This window comes from Canis lupus, chromosome 32, assembly GCF_048164855.1.
Source record: "Canis lupus baileyi chromosome 32, mCanLup2.hap1, whole genome shotgun sequence".
NCBI lineage: Eukaryota > Metazoa > Chordata > Mammalia > Carnivora > Canidae > Canis > Canis lupus.
In genome coordinates this window covers 34,988,568-35,003,273 of record NC_132869.1, presented here as the reverse complement: position 1 = coordinate 35,003,273, position 14,706 = coordinate 34,988,568, and the positions used below count along the sequence as shown (strand labels likewise).

The window sequence follows — 14,706 nt, the reverse complement described above, 5'->3', positions numbered from 1 at the left end:
GCTACCAGTGTTATGTGGTTGCTATTGCTCTTACCTGATGTCACATTAGTATGATATTATTATATGTTAATATAATAACTTTTATTATCACCTGATAGTGGAGAATAGAGAGTAAAGATATCTTCTGTGGCCTGTTATACTAGCGGTCTTGTGTCATTTATGTGGGTAGGCCAGTAACAATATTTGCCCGATGTCATAACCTCCTAAGAGTGAAGGGCCTTGCATAGCCATGTGGCACTCCCACAGGGACTTCTGCAACTTGGGACAAGCATCATTCACTCCATTCATCCCCTTATCCACAGACCTCCTTGCATCCTTGGAGAATAAGGGTGAATTAGGAGGATGAAAGGACAGAGAAGGATCCTTACTTAGAAATTCTGTCTTCAGAGCTGGTGCAGCCACTCTGGAAAACAGTATGGAGGCTCCTCAAAAAGTTGAAAATACAGCTACCCTAAGACCAGAAATTGCACTTACTAGGGATTTACCCCAATGATACAAATATACTGATCTGAAGGAGCACCTGCACCCCAATGTTTATAGCAGCAATGTCCATAATAGCCAAACTATGGAAAGGGCCCAGATGAATGGATAAAGAATCAAAAAGAATCAAAAAGAATACGATCTTGCCATTTGCAACAACCTGGATGAAACTAGAGGGTATTATGCTAAGCGAAATAAGTGAATCAGAGAAAGATGATTATATATGATCTCACTCATATGTGGAATTTAAGAAACAAAACAGAGGGTCATAGGGGAAGAGGAAAAAATAAAACAAGGTGAAATCAGAGAGGGAGACAAATCATAAGAGACTCTTAATCATAGGAAACAAATGGTTGCTGAGGGTTGCTATTGAGTGATGGACATTAATGAGGGCACATGATGTAATGAGCGCACTGGGTGTTATATAAGACTGATGAAGCACTGTCCTCTACCTCTGAAACCAATAAGACATTATATGTTAGTTAATTGAATTTAAAGAAAAAGAAAGGAAAAAATTCTCATGTAAACATGGCTCTATTTCTGGACATTCTTCTGTTCCACTATTTACTCCTATACTACGGAACACATCCTTTTATAATAAAAATAATTCTTATGATTATATAAAAAAATAAGTTCTGCCTTCAGAACTGGAGGTGACACCATTTCTGCTATCTCACAAAAGGGAAGGGGAAACTAACATGTACTAAAGACTTATTTTGAGGCTGCGTGGTAGAAATGTTCACATCTGTATTGCATTGAATCCTTCCAGGAACCCTGTAAAGTAGGTAAAGAGAGTTTTAGAGCCTTGTTCAAGGTCAAGGATGAGTTCCATAACCAGGTCATCCGATGCCAAAGCCCACCCATCAGGGGAAGGCTGAGGTGCAATTACAGGGCTAAATCTTGAGCTATGTCTGCCATGCTTGGTGTGCTCAGTTCCTATTTATGTAAGAGGCTGAGAGCAAGATAAATATTTAGGCAAAGTTTTAAAGAGGAAGAAAAGTCTGCTTGTAGGAGCACTTTTGTAAACCAACACAACAGACACAAGGTATTTAAATCGGCACAAGGTTGACCCAAAACTGGAATTCAAGGTTGTGTAGACCAATCCTCAGTAGAAACTTTACAGTCTTATTTACCTTGACTGAGAAATGTTTGGAGGAATTTCCTCCACGTCGGGAACCGTTTCTCATTGACTGGCTGTGCGTGCTGTGCTAAAATGCCCGCCAGCTCCTCGGAGATCTTCACCAAAGCTGGCTCCTGCAGAAACAAATTAAATAGAACCACAAGCAATTTTACTACAGAAATGAAAACTGCTTGTGGAGTGATTAAAAACCAGGCCTCCAACAGGCAAAAAAAATGTGGTTACTGTTTACCCAGAGTCAGAAAGCCATTTTGAAATTTTTCTCTAATCTTCTAGGCATTTCAGTTTTCATATTTCAAAGTAATTTGGCCCCTAAATATTGCAGCGAGTTGTGCCTATTGTTTCTGAAGGGCAGCCTTCTGTCTGGACATCAGGAAATTCGGCTGCAGACCCAGTGCAGCTGACCAGCTGAGTGTCCTTGGGCAATGGGCCTCTCCACTCTGGGGCTCAGTTTCCCTTTATGTAAGATGGGGGGTTAACTACCTTGCCCCAAGATCCTTTAGAGCCGAACGTTTTTTATTCTATGACCCTAACAGGGCTGACCCTGGGGGAAATTATGGAGTTGAAAGAGTCTTTCTCTGGCACCTCCAACTCTTTAAGCTGTACCTTTCCCCCTTTTGAGGGCCCTTCACATTCTACAGCCATAAGATCAAAGCCTGTAACTTCAGGCTAATGCTGTAAAGGTGGGATTATAGGTGGGAGCAGATTGGAAGAGTGAGGTTCGGAGAGGGGCTGGCATTCCCTACTAGTGAGAGCCTCATCTGACTAGACCTGAGACAAGACCCCTTACCATCATCAAACAACCCAAAAACACAGAGCCCCTTGTCAAAATGAAAACAGCTGGAAATCCCCTAAAGAATAAAATGCCTGACTTTTTGATATAAAAAGCCTGGGGTTGCCAGGGCCATTGTTTATTTTTTATTTGGATAGTCTTAGTTGACTCTCTAAAAATTTTCAAATAGAAGCCACCTCTTTAGATTTTATTTCTGGCAGAAGTAAGGCAGGGCATTAGATATAAAACCATTTGATGGGCAGTATTCATATTCAAAATTCGGGATGCTGACAAGAAAAACTCCAGCTTTCTTTGGGTTGTGGGGGCCTTCTGGGTCTATGTGTGAGTGCTCAGTGATTTGAAAGAATTGGAAAAGAATCCATTGCTTTGGTGAGTGGGGTTGAAAGGAATCTTAGAAATAACCTGTATACTCATTTATTTCCAACTTCCCTGACATTAACAAAGTAACGGTCCTACCCACCCCTACCCCCCACCCCCAGCTCCTCAGGATATCTTTCATTCTGGGTCCAGTGCCCTCTGAAAATCTATAATAGAAGACAAATATCTGAGAGCATACTCTAGGCAGGTCCAAATAATCTGAATAATTTCTGAAATATCCAGAAAATCATTGTGCAGGGGCTGGAGGTCTGTTCAGAAGGATTGGGGAAGCTGGCTTAGGCTATGAGCCTTTGCCTGGGAAGGTGGAGACAGGGAAATTGCTGTCAATTGCAGGGGGCCTTTTGCCTTTCATGCCCTGCACCCTCTACTCCTTTGCTCTTTACTGGACATTGCCTCAGGTCCCCATAGCCCTGCATCTCAATCATAAGCATACACAATGTGCAGTTCCAACAATCTGGACCTCCTCGTTGCTCCCTCTTGGAACACTGTCCTCCAAACCCACCTTCTTTTTGTTTCATACTTGTTTCAGTTAAAAGCATTCTACTCTATCGAAGAAGACCAATTGTTTGTGATTCATGAGGTGCTGCAAAGCTGGGATGCTGAAGCATGGCTGTTGATTCCCACCTTGCTCAGGAAAGCCCAGTGTCAAGGGAGGAAGCCTCACACGCCAAGCCCTCCCTCAGGACAGGGGAGACTTCTTTTCTGTTCTACTGTGATTAAAGGGCCTTTCCTGCCCTGCTTCTGAAAAATGTTAAAACATCTGCGCAGTGATCTGCCATGTGGCTATTTACATTAAGACAGTCCAAAGAGAAAGAATTCATTTATTCATTTGCTCACGCATAGATCAATAAATTACAAATAGGTGGAGTAGCAAAATCACAGAGACAGAGAGAATAATGGTGGCTATCCAGGACTGGGTGGGGGGAATGGGGAGTTGGTGTTGCATGGGTACAGAGATCCAGTTTTGCAAGATGAAAAGAGTTAGGGAGATGGATGGTGGTGATGGCTGCCCAGCATTATGAACATATTTGCCATTATTGGACTGTACACTTAAAAAATGTTTAAGACATTAATTTTTTTGTTATATGTATGTATCACAATAGAAGCAATTGGAGGACAAATGACAAAATGTCAGGCCTTCCTTTTAAGTAGCTAAACTATGGAAAAGAGTGTCTATGTGTTTTTAGGGAGGTAGAGATGGAGCAGAGTCACTGAAGGAATAGGTGGAAGTTTTGCTACATAAATCTTGATACTAGATCTACATCAACTTGAGAATCATTGATTCTCCCCAGACAACACGTGAAGAGGGGCCTCTGTGACTTGTCCTGTGATTCCTACTGTAGCCTCACCTCTCTCCTCTCCAGCTCCCAGCCTTGCCCCAAACTCCCCTGGTTCAGTCTCCTCTCCTCTACTTCCTCCCCTGGCTGCCTCCTCCTCATGCTAAGTTACTCCAGGTCACACCTCCCCCAGGAAGCCTTCTCTGTCATCAGTTGGGTATACTTTCTCTGTGCTCTCCAGCTCAGTGGGGGTCCCCAATGGCATAGCCAGTGGCTTTGAGGTCATTTGGCCCAGTGCTCTGTACAGGGAACACTCAATGTGGAATGAATCATAGCGGTAGTAAACATGGACCCAGCCCTGAACAGCTGGTTACAGAATAAGGGAAAACATGAAACCTCTCAACAGGCCTCCCTCCTTGCTGCCTAGGAACCACCTAGGGGGATGACCACTTAAGAACCACCAATTCTTTCTGGGTGGATATTATGGGATTCCCTGCTTCTGAGAGGCTTTGGGAAGATAAATGAGGTGACATTTATGAAGTGTCACCTCAGATGCAACATGCTATGTGAGGGCCAATAATTAACTTGTAGGGCTGAGGCTTGTGTGAGGCATCTGGACACTGTGCCAAGCTGCCGTCACTGCCTCTGCTTCCACAGCCAGCCATTCTGCTGATCCGCAGCATTTATGGTGTGCACAAAGCCACAGCAAGAGGGTAAATTTCCTAGAGGAAAGTCTGCTGCAGGAATCTGGAGGATGAATCGTGTCCCGTCATGAGAAGTACACAGCTGAAGGCACTGGTGGGGTGATGTTCACTAGAGGATGCTGGGGCACATGGAGGCAGCTTAGGGCCGTGATTAACTCTCTAAGAAAAAGATATGAGCTGGAGTAACGGGGTGGGTATTAACTATTCCATTAATTTATTTTGAAAACATCTGTTGGGAAATTGCAAAGATGGGTATACTAAGAATGGTCTTAGTACCAGTGAAAAGAGAATTGTCCCCCTACCAAACAACCGAATCATACAAACCCTGCAGGGCATGCAGCTCATATAATCAAGAAAAGGCAGCAAACCAACATTCCATATAAGAGCCCTGTTTTGTCTCCCCCATTCCCACAAACATCCCCCAACAGCATAGTTTCTGCTGAGAACTTGCATACTATCTGGGCGCCGGTGGATGAGGCCAGAGCTCAGAGCCAGGTGCAGAGGACTCTGTCGGAGCAGTGGCGAGACAGCTTAAAAGCACCCTCTTCTTTTCTTTTCTTTTTTTTAAGAATTTATTTATTCATGAGAGACTCAGAGGGAGAGAGGCAGAGACATAGGCAGAGGGAGAAGCAGGCTCCCTTTGGGAGCCTGATGTGGGACATGATCCCAGGACCCCGGGATCACGTCCTGAGCCAAAGGCAGATGCTTAACCACTGATCCACCCAGGCGCCCCTAAAAGCACCCTTTTCATGGGTGCAGCATGGCTCAATAGCCACGGAGGGCCATCCGATGTCTGATGCCAGTTCTCAGTTTCAGAGGGGCGGTTTCTGTTCTCTAATGATTATCACTTTGCATAGGTCAGACACAAGTACCAAACCTTTAAGGGCAGATGCTGGTAAAGGAATATCTGCTGTGATCCAGGTTTATTCCCTTCAAAATGAACTCAGGTACACCTAGGCGCCCACACACACCCACGAACATAACCACACCAGACAAACCCCTAGGCTCATGGGGATGGTCAAAACTGTGTACATGGGGATCCCTGGGTGGCTCAGCGGTTTGGCGCCTGCCTTTGGCCCAGGGTGCAGTCCTGGAGTCCCAGGATTGAGTCCCTTGTCGGGCTCCCGGCGTGGAGCCTGCTTCTCCCTCTGCCTGTGTCTCTGCCTCTCTCTCTCTCTCTCTCTCTCTCTCTCATGAATAAATAAATAAATAAATCTTTAAAAAAAAAAACTATACATAAAATACTTTTCCTTGTCAGAGTAGGCTCACATTCATGAGCTCATTTGGTCCCTACAGTAACACTCCAAGGTAGGCCTGCACAGTACTATGCCCCCTGCTTTACAAATGGGAGGTGGAGTCTCCTAGAATGAAGAGGCTTGTTGGCGTTGTGAGATTGTGTTACTGGGTGATTTTTAACATGGACTAAAGACAGAAAAAAAAAAAAGAGGTTGTGGGAATGAATGCTAGCTTGCTTTCTTTGCCTCCTCCTCACCTCCCAAAGTGTGTATATATAGAAGTATATGTGTGTGGGGGTATATATACAATACATAAAATGTCTGTCATAAGCCAGCAGTGGTGAGGGGGTGGGCATCTTCTCTATCCTACAAGCTTGTAAAGTGAGTAGTTAGAAAGTTTCACTTCGGTGAGTCACATCAAGGTGGTAGACTGCCCAGTCAGTGTTTCAGAGGTCCCACCACCCACACGGAGTAGATCATTTAGAGCTAACGACTCTGGGGGTGTGGAAAGGAAAGTATGTATCCTATAGGTGATAAATGGATGTTAGAAAAATTCATTTTACTTTTTGGAAAAAAAATCAGAATTCCAGATTCTTCTTCCATCATTATTACACTGGCTCTGCCAACACACATTAGCTGCTGGACTTTGTGGAGCTGATAGCTCTAGAGTAATTCCCATCCAGGAGAAACTTTGGCAACATCTTTGCAATTGCACAGGCTTGTCACACTTTCTCCAGTACACACATTTACCCCCAGAGTGCATTGACAATAGTCATGACCTTGGAAGGTTTCCAAGATACCTGCAGAGCATAGAGCACAGGGCCTCCCTCCACCCGACCAAGACATTCTAAAAAGTCTTATCTGTCAAGCATGGACCTTGCCTCTCAGCCTACTCTCTTTTTTCTATCAAGAAAGTGTAAATTTGAAGGAAGAGAGATATCACTGAAGGAAATTCGTGATCTCTCAGGGGAAGCTGCTAGCATATCCAATTTAATACTGCCCTCAATGACTAAAGCTACTTCAAACTCCAGAGAGTTAACTTTCCCAGGTAAATTCTCTCTCTCTCTCTCTCTGTGTGTGTGTGTGTGTGTGTTGGGGAGAGGGTGGGAGAGGGGAAAGAATGAATACAAATTAGAATGCTCTAAATATCAATCTCACCAAAATCCACTTTATTTTAGAAGCTTCTTTGCTAGATCTGCAGTGGTAGATTAAGGAAAATAATGTCTTGGCTAATCACTTCTAATCTCTCACATCACACATTGGTGGTGTTCAAAAGAGAAACCAAGGAACCTAGCTAGATTGTTCTGCTTCATAAAAATTTCTGATATCTCTAAATGCAGGAATGGAGGGTGGCATAAGGTGAGAAGGGCAGGACAATGACCTAAAAAACTAAGTAAGACTGTCAGTGTTGAGAGGGGCCATGTGAACCATCTAAGTCAAATGCTGCATGTTACAGAAGAGGGGATGGGACTCCCACACCCACACATTGAGACTGTAGGCGCTCTCTTGCTGCCTCTGACTCCTGAGTGAGTCTTCTTCACCAGCCTTGCTGCCTCCTTCAGAGCGTAAAGTGTGGGGCACTGTGAAAGGTGTTCAGGATGTGAATTGGTTGGTGGCACAGAGATGGAGAGAAGAGAAGGTTGAGGGCAAATTTAGAAAGGTTACTTTGCTGTGCATGGGATGCATTTACCACTATGGTCATTTTTTTAGGTAAAATAATAGCTCTCACTTACTGAAAGCTTACCATGTGGCAGGTCTGTGCCAGAGATTTTTTATATTTATTATCCCAAAGCCACTCTTGGAGTAGATATTATCATTTCCATTTCATGTCATACATCCATGAAATAGCAAACTGGGATTCAAATCCAGTTGATACCAGTATGCCAGAGTGCAATGGGATCTGTTTCTGTAACCACCATCAGAGGGCATAAATGGTCACTCTGGGTCAGATTAGATCATCCATATGTGATGCAAAGGCTGTGCTGTCAAATTAATGAAAAAAATGGTAGAGTGGACATCTGTTATTGGCCACCCAACATCTTTGTCCCCTTGTTCAGGGTAACGATGTCCCAGACTTCCTTTCAAGAACTGCCCCTACCACATTTTTAGCTGTGTCCAAGTTGATTGAGAGCGACTCACCCTCAACTCCCGTGTTCTTTCTTCCTATTGTCTTGACCAAAGACAAGCTCCAGGAGCTACTGGCAGCCATCTTACAACCCTGCAGACAGCCAGCCTTAGGGTGGAGCTGACATTAATGTGCAATGAGGAGAGATGGAGAGTCACTGCCTCCTTAGTGGTATTGAGACACTGGATTAAGCCTTGTCCAAAGTCAGACTAAATCCTTGGATTTTCAATTAGCTGAGATAATCAAGCCATTTTGAATCGGATTTTCTGTTACTTGAAGCTCAAACATTTTAAGCAGATATAAATGGGTGGGCCAAACCGTGTGCCCACGTCTGTGCTGGATGCTTTCAGTCAGCAAACGTTCTGATTGTCTGTGTGTTGGTTACTCTCATTCTGCAATTGGTAAGTGAAGTTTTCACTCCTTTCTCTCCATTAAGATCATTAGGAACAGTCCCTCTTTAGAGTACAAAAATATGCTGAGAAGATGAAGGAAAAATGAAAATGTCTTCAGCAAGTCATAAACTACTTCCCACACCTACTTAAAGTTTAAGGACTGCTTTAATACTCCATGTTTAATTGTTAATTGAGAATTTAAAAATCAAAAATGCCAACTTTGCCTTCGATGAGATGGAAAATTATGCTGCTGTAGAAGGTAACATAATGTAAAACAGCCAACATTACCAAGGCACACAAATGTTTTTGGTATGTAAAATTGCTTTGTAAAATATTTGCTCCATCTGCTGAAAGCGGCAAAGACAATTTTCCCTTGATAGCTAATGGCCCATTTCGGCTGTGTGGCAAGTGATTCGCTGCGGTGGCGGCTCTCATTAAACAGAATGGTGAAAATGCGGTATATAATTCCATACTTATGTAGCATTATCCACTCCCTGCTTCTCGAGGAGTCTGTCCCTCATTATGTAGGCCTCCACCTTGTACCAACATGCAGGCCTAGTAGTTGATTTGACTGGAGAAGCGTTTTGTCCAACTGAGGCACATATGTTGTGCTTCCATTCCAAAGCTCAGCACAACTGCTTCACCCCGACCAGAAACACTAGAGAGGTTCATTCCTTTTCAACTTTCCAGCACTTAAACTGCTGTTTCTTTCCCCCTCCTCACAGGGGGCCGTGGTTTTCTTTCTAGGTTCACCCTGTCGTGCTGCATGCTGGGGTTTCAATAGATCAAGATTAAGCATTTCTTAAAATTCTTAATTGAACTTTGCACATGCACAAAAGCAGGAAATTTGTCCCCCTAGGGCCCAAACTGCCATCCTAAGAGCCCAACAAACACTGTCCTTGGTTCCTGATGTACCCTGCAGTCTTGTGATCTCTCTCTTTAAAGGAGTCGTTTACACTACACCCTGAATTACTCCAACATCTGCTGAAGGAACAATTAAAAATAAATAATCCAGGGTGGTTTAAAAAAAGAAGAATATGTTCATGGTCTGGGAATAATATTAAAAAGTAGTTACAGCTGCAAGTGGCAGATTTTTTAAAAATATTTTTAACGTGGGGAAAATGGGTTTAAAGGAAATTGTATGAAATAAGAGTGACATCAAGTAAATACATGAGTGTTTTAAAGATTACACAGCCTTTTGAAGCCATAACCATGCAGTTTCAAAATCAACCGTCAGTCGAAGTGGCCATAATTATTATTATTGGTAATACATCTCTTTCTTACCAGTTAGAGAAATATCACGGGTTGAGAAACTGCATGTGCTAAAAAAAAAAAAAAAAAAAAAAAAAAAGAAAGCTCTTTAGCTGGAAATCGAACACAAAAGAAAACACATGTGCCCTTTGGACTTCGATTTTTTTATTCAAGTGGTAGAGGAGAAGGGTGAAATGAGACATTAGAAGGAGGATTTTTATTTTACTTTTATACAAAACGAATGGGCAAGCATTTATTCTTCTTGATCAGAATGAAGAGCCGTACCTTCTTCGGTATTTCCACATGTGTGAATGTATATACTTGGGCAGATATGATAGCTTTATGTACTTATTACTGTGTTCTTTCTACAGACCACGCTGGTGAAAATACCAGAGTAATAAGTCAGTGAATTCCAAAAGTGAAGATTTTGGTCGGATCTGGTGCCACGATAGGAAAGTCCGAGTCTTCTCAAGGGCATCCCTGTCTCACCCAGGGGCACGGAGGACAGACGTCCAGAAGCAAATGGCACAGTCGGAGGCAGAGAGTAAAAACTCATTCTGAATCTGTTCCAAATACCCGTGTCTGCTCTGTGGTTTTCAGCAAAGCAGATATTTCCAAAAGAACTCCAAGGGGGACTTCCTGGATGTGAAAACACGAACCAATTCTCGTTTCTCTCATCTTTTGCTTTATTCCTTCCTTCCACGCTGTTATTGCGAAAAACTGGCAGTTAAATTCAATTGATTCAGAATATTCCGGATCCATATGGCCGCCAACCCTGGAGCTGAGGCGGCCATAGCGCCTCACTGCTGTTCTCAAGCATTTGCCTCTCCCCTAGTCCCCAGATGGTGGGAGTAGCATTTAAACCTCCTTTTCTCTGCCTTGTACAATAGACCTTGGCACCATTTCAACTGTTTACTCCGGTAATTAACAGCTCTGATACCACAACAATTACAACTCCTACACTCTCACCACAATAATGCTATGAATTAGTGAGAGCTAATGGCTGGAAGGTAGAGTGTTTCCAGACTGTGAGATCTGTGCATTTTTAGAATAAAATAAAAGGTACAAACAGCACGCTTGCAGTAGACAATGATTACCTAGTAATTAGTTTACACAAAGCTTCCTATTTAATGGCAAAACGCTGTAATTAACGTGTGACAGAAAATCAAAGGGTACTTTGTAAGCATATGAAAAATTAACACTGCAGGCCCATAGCTTTATGTACTGATTAGAAGCATATTAAATCAATAGGACACACAAACCAACAGCTTGTGTAGCTGGTTATTATAGGTCCTCGGAAGGGGGACCCGGCTTTCATGTACTTGGGGAGGCAATTTCCCTTCTCCTGTCCTCTTTCTCCAGCCCAGTAAAGTACCTCAAACCTTTCTCTGGCAGCTTCATGAAAATAACCATTGAACTGGAAGAAAACATTCTAAGTCATTCTCAGAGATAAGGAAAAATATGTAAATGATTAAAGCTTTCCAGTGATTGTGGTGACGTGCTGCTACGCTAATTAGAAAAGACACCAACTGGAACCAGAAAATGAAGCAACTGGGTCTCGAGCTTGTGGTCAGAGTAAGCTCTACTTTATCAGGTCAATGCCTCTTTATTCGACATGTAGAAAATTAAAATAACTGGGATAATTTTCAAATGATAAGAAACCACACTGGTTTATTTTTTTAAAGGTTTATTCTTTTAAAGACGTTATCTGGTCAATCACTGGGTGGACACAATTGGATCAATAGTGCATATCTTCAACAGCCACAATCCTATAGAATGATAATTGACGCACAGAACAAAATTCTAGAGGCCTACAAGATGCTAAAAGACCTTCTAAATCACCCAAGGAATATTAAATTGTATATACTTGTGCAATGTTACCTGCAATTTAACTGTAATACAGTTTTATGGTAATGTTAATAATAACAGGGAGCGTTTCTTGAAGGCTTATTGTGTGCTAAGTACATTGCTAGCCCATTTACAAGGGTATCTTATTTAATTTTCACCACCCACCCCCATAAGGCAGATACTAATATTATCCTTCTTTACAGATGAAGAGGTAGAGACTTGGAGAGCAAAAGTGATTTCCCATGGCTCCCCTCTAGTGACCTTGATGTGTCTGGGCTACAGAACCCTGAAGAGCCAGACCACCTCCTGGTTATCCTGAATGTTCAATTATTGAGACTAGCCTATTCCAACACTTATTCAGCCTAAGAGGGAGTTTACCACGCCAGCCAGAACTAGGAGACCAAACAAACAAACAAAAAAAACACCGAAGTATGTGGCTGCTTATCCAAAAAACAAGGTTTGAAATGCCCACCATATTTTTATTGCTACATTTAATCATGAAGTTTGGCTACTCTGAGCTTTGTGAGAATTTGTTTACAGGCTTACAAAAATGATCACGCTCCTGTATTGAGTTGAGAAAGGCACTGAAAGTTTGTCACTTCCATGAACCATCAAAGGGTGGTATCTAAAACTCACTCTCATCACCCAAGAACATATACGGGTATGAGAGGCAGTTGGGTTACAAAAAACTGAATCCTTAGGGACTCCCCAGCAGGGCTCTGGCCCTTCTACAGCTCTCAGGTATGTGTACCGACTGCCCTCCTACCTCTCAGCTCATTGCCTTTGGGGGAAATTTCAGCACAAAGTTCTACTGTGTTGGGGAATGTGTTTTTCCACATCTCTGTAGAAAGCAGAAGACCTGTCCCTCAGGCAGCTGGTCACAATGGCAGGGACGTGGGGGAGAACACTGCTCTGGATTTTCAAACAAGGGGTCTTTTCTAAGTAGTCTCAGCTCAACGTGGCAAGAACATTGGGCCAGGGGATTAGATATGGGTTCTGAGCTAGACACCATCATTTATTAACTACATGAAGTTGGGCAAGTCACTTAACTACCTAAAGCATCAAGTTTCTCCACCTGTAAACAGAATAACAAAACTTATCAAAGTGGTGTGGAGGTAAATGAGTAGGTACGTCAGGGTTTTTATGAGATTGAATGAAACAGTTCACAAAGTGCTGAAAGGCCTGGCACCCCCCCCCCCCCCCAGCTATTCTACAATGCTAATTATTATTAAGACACAGAAGTGAAGACATCTGTTTGGGAAAAGTGATTATGTACTTATTTGGTTAAATATTTCTTTAATCTTGCTTTTCTAAAAAATTATGTGGTTGTAGGATAATGTTTCCTTGGGATCACCTAATATACCTGCTAAATTCCACATAAGCACCAAGTCTCAGACATCCTACAGTGGCTCCTGTGACCCAGAGGCAAGGACATCTCAAAAGATGAAGGTCTTTGCAATAGAGACATGGAGTTCTAAGGCACTAACTAGGTAGGTGATGGTTCTCTGTAATTTTGTTGGTTGATTTCATTCTGCAAGTAAGCAAAACAACTACTGTGGTTTATTCTATTTTTCCAAGGCGTGGATGCCTTGAATTAATTTATTTTTATTTTTATTTTAAGTAGGCCCCAATGTAGGGCTTGAACTCATGAACCTGAGATTAAGAGTTTTAAGCTCTACCTACTGAGTCAGCCAGGTGCCCCCATATTTTTAATACAGATTGTTTTCCTTGGCGATCCCCAAATTAATTTCTGATGTCTAACAAAGTGCACAGAAGTACAAGTAAACATAAAACTGCTCTTGGATGGACTAAAATAGCAATATTATGTAGTAGCATTCAAGAGCCAGTTCAATTCCTCCTTTCTCTTGTAAGTGGTAAAAGCCCTTGGCATCCTGTACTGTCCATCCAGGGAAATAGAGGCTCAACAAAGGACTGCACAGAGAAAAAAAAATGGCTTAGCTTTCTACATGGAGAAACTGTTCTAGAAAGACCTTTTCTTGCAAAGCAGCATCACCAGCAGCATCTCTGCCACCAAGCCAGTCTCCCAGGAATGAGGGAGGGAATATTTACCCTTCAAAAAAAGGAAAGAAAGAAAAAAAGAATCACAAGAAGGACTGGTACCACAGCAAATGTCTACCCGGGTCTCCCTAGACTGTCTTGGGTGACAGCGGCTAGGAAGGCTTTTCCCCTACAAGCGTGCCTTCCTTTGTTTAAGCCTTCATTCCCACTAAATGAAAAGAAACACCCCCAACTGGGGAGTGGGGTGTTTGGAGTGTGTGCAAGTGTGTGGATTCATTAAACCTTAACAAGCATTGAGTGCTTAAGTGAGCAAGTTTACTGGCACCTATTGCGGAAAGTAGGTTTTGTTAGCTGATAGGATGAAGTAAGAAAAGTTGGTACCAAACCACCATGAAAACAAAAGATCCCTTGTTGCCACTGTGGCCATCATGTAATATTATGCTTTTCCTAAAATCACCTACATGTCTATAGGGTTTTTGTTTTTTTAATGTGATGATAGCTTTTCCAGCATTTGTTGATTCTGCGACTTTGTTTTGAGTCTCACTTGCAACCAAATAACTCTGATCCTAAATTAGATAAGTAGAAAAAAAAGATGATCTTTGTATTAGATCCTTGAGTCTACACTGAATCATGCCTACCTCTAAAACCAATATCTGCAAAAGATGCAAGAGAATCTCAAAACAGTTCAAACTCTCATAAACAGCACTGTTTTTAATCTGTTGCCTACAACATACCAATGAGAAAAATCATGGTATCGTGTCATAAACTGCTATGCAAATGATGCTATTTGTAAGTATTAACATAATTTAGTGCTTACAGTCATATTCTCATTTCTAATAATTCTCCCAGAATGGAGTCTTTCTCTGGACTCTTAGCCTGCAGGATAGTCTTTCATCAAGAAGCTGAAATTTTTAATAACCTGCCAGCATATGTTTTGTATGTGCCAGGCTAGGCTTGATGACACAACATCTTCATTATCAAAAGAAACAGGTCTACAAACTGTAATAGGACATTAAAACATGCCTGTGCTCATAAAGTAATGCTTTGATGTCTAAATGTGTAGCAT

The 14,706-nt window shown here is 42.3% G+C and overlaps 1 protein-coding gene and 1 long non-coding RNA gene across 17 annotated transcripts in view; one reads left to right on the top strand and one right to left on the bottom strand.

Moving 5' to 3' along the window:
* Nucleotides 1-11,038, top strand: part of LOC140623178 (uncharacterized) — a 110,150-nt gene extending 99,112 nt beyond the window's left edge. For both annotated transcript variants that reach the window (XR_012022841.1, XR_012022842.1), the window contains exon 3: nt 10,145-11,038. This is a non-coding gene — a long non-coding RNA (uncharacterized lncRNA). The remainder of the gene's footprint in view (nt 1-10,144) is intronic.
* The window catches only part of IQCH (IQ motif containing H), a 214,043-nt gene that overhangs the window by 71,429 nt on the left and 127,908 nt on the right, over nt 1-14,706 (bottom strand). For 14 of the 15 annotated variants that reach the window (XM_072809304.1, XM_072809305.1, XM_072809308.1 and 11 more), the window contains one exon: nt 1,614-1,734. In XM_072809304.1, coding sequence (XP_072665405.1) covers nt 1,614-1,734 — 121 coding nt within the window. Of the gene's footprint in view, nt 1-1,613; nt 1,735-13,180; nt 13,693-14,706 lie in introns of those variants that run through there. The other variant, XM_072809316.1, reaches the window with a different exon arrangement.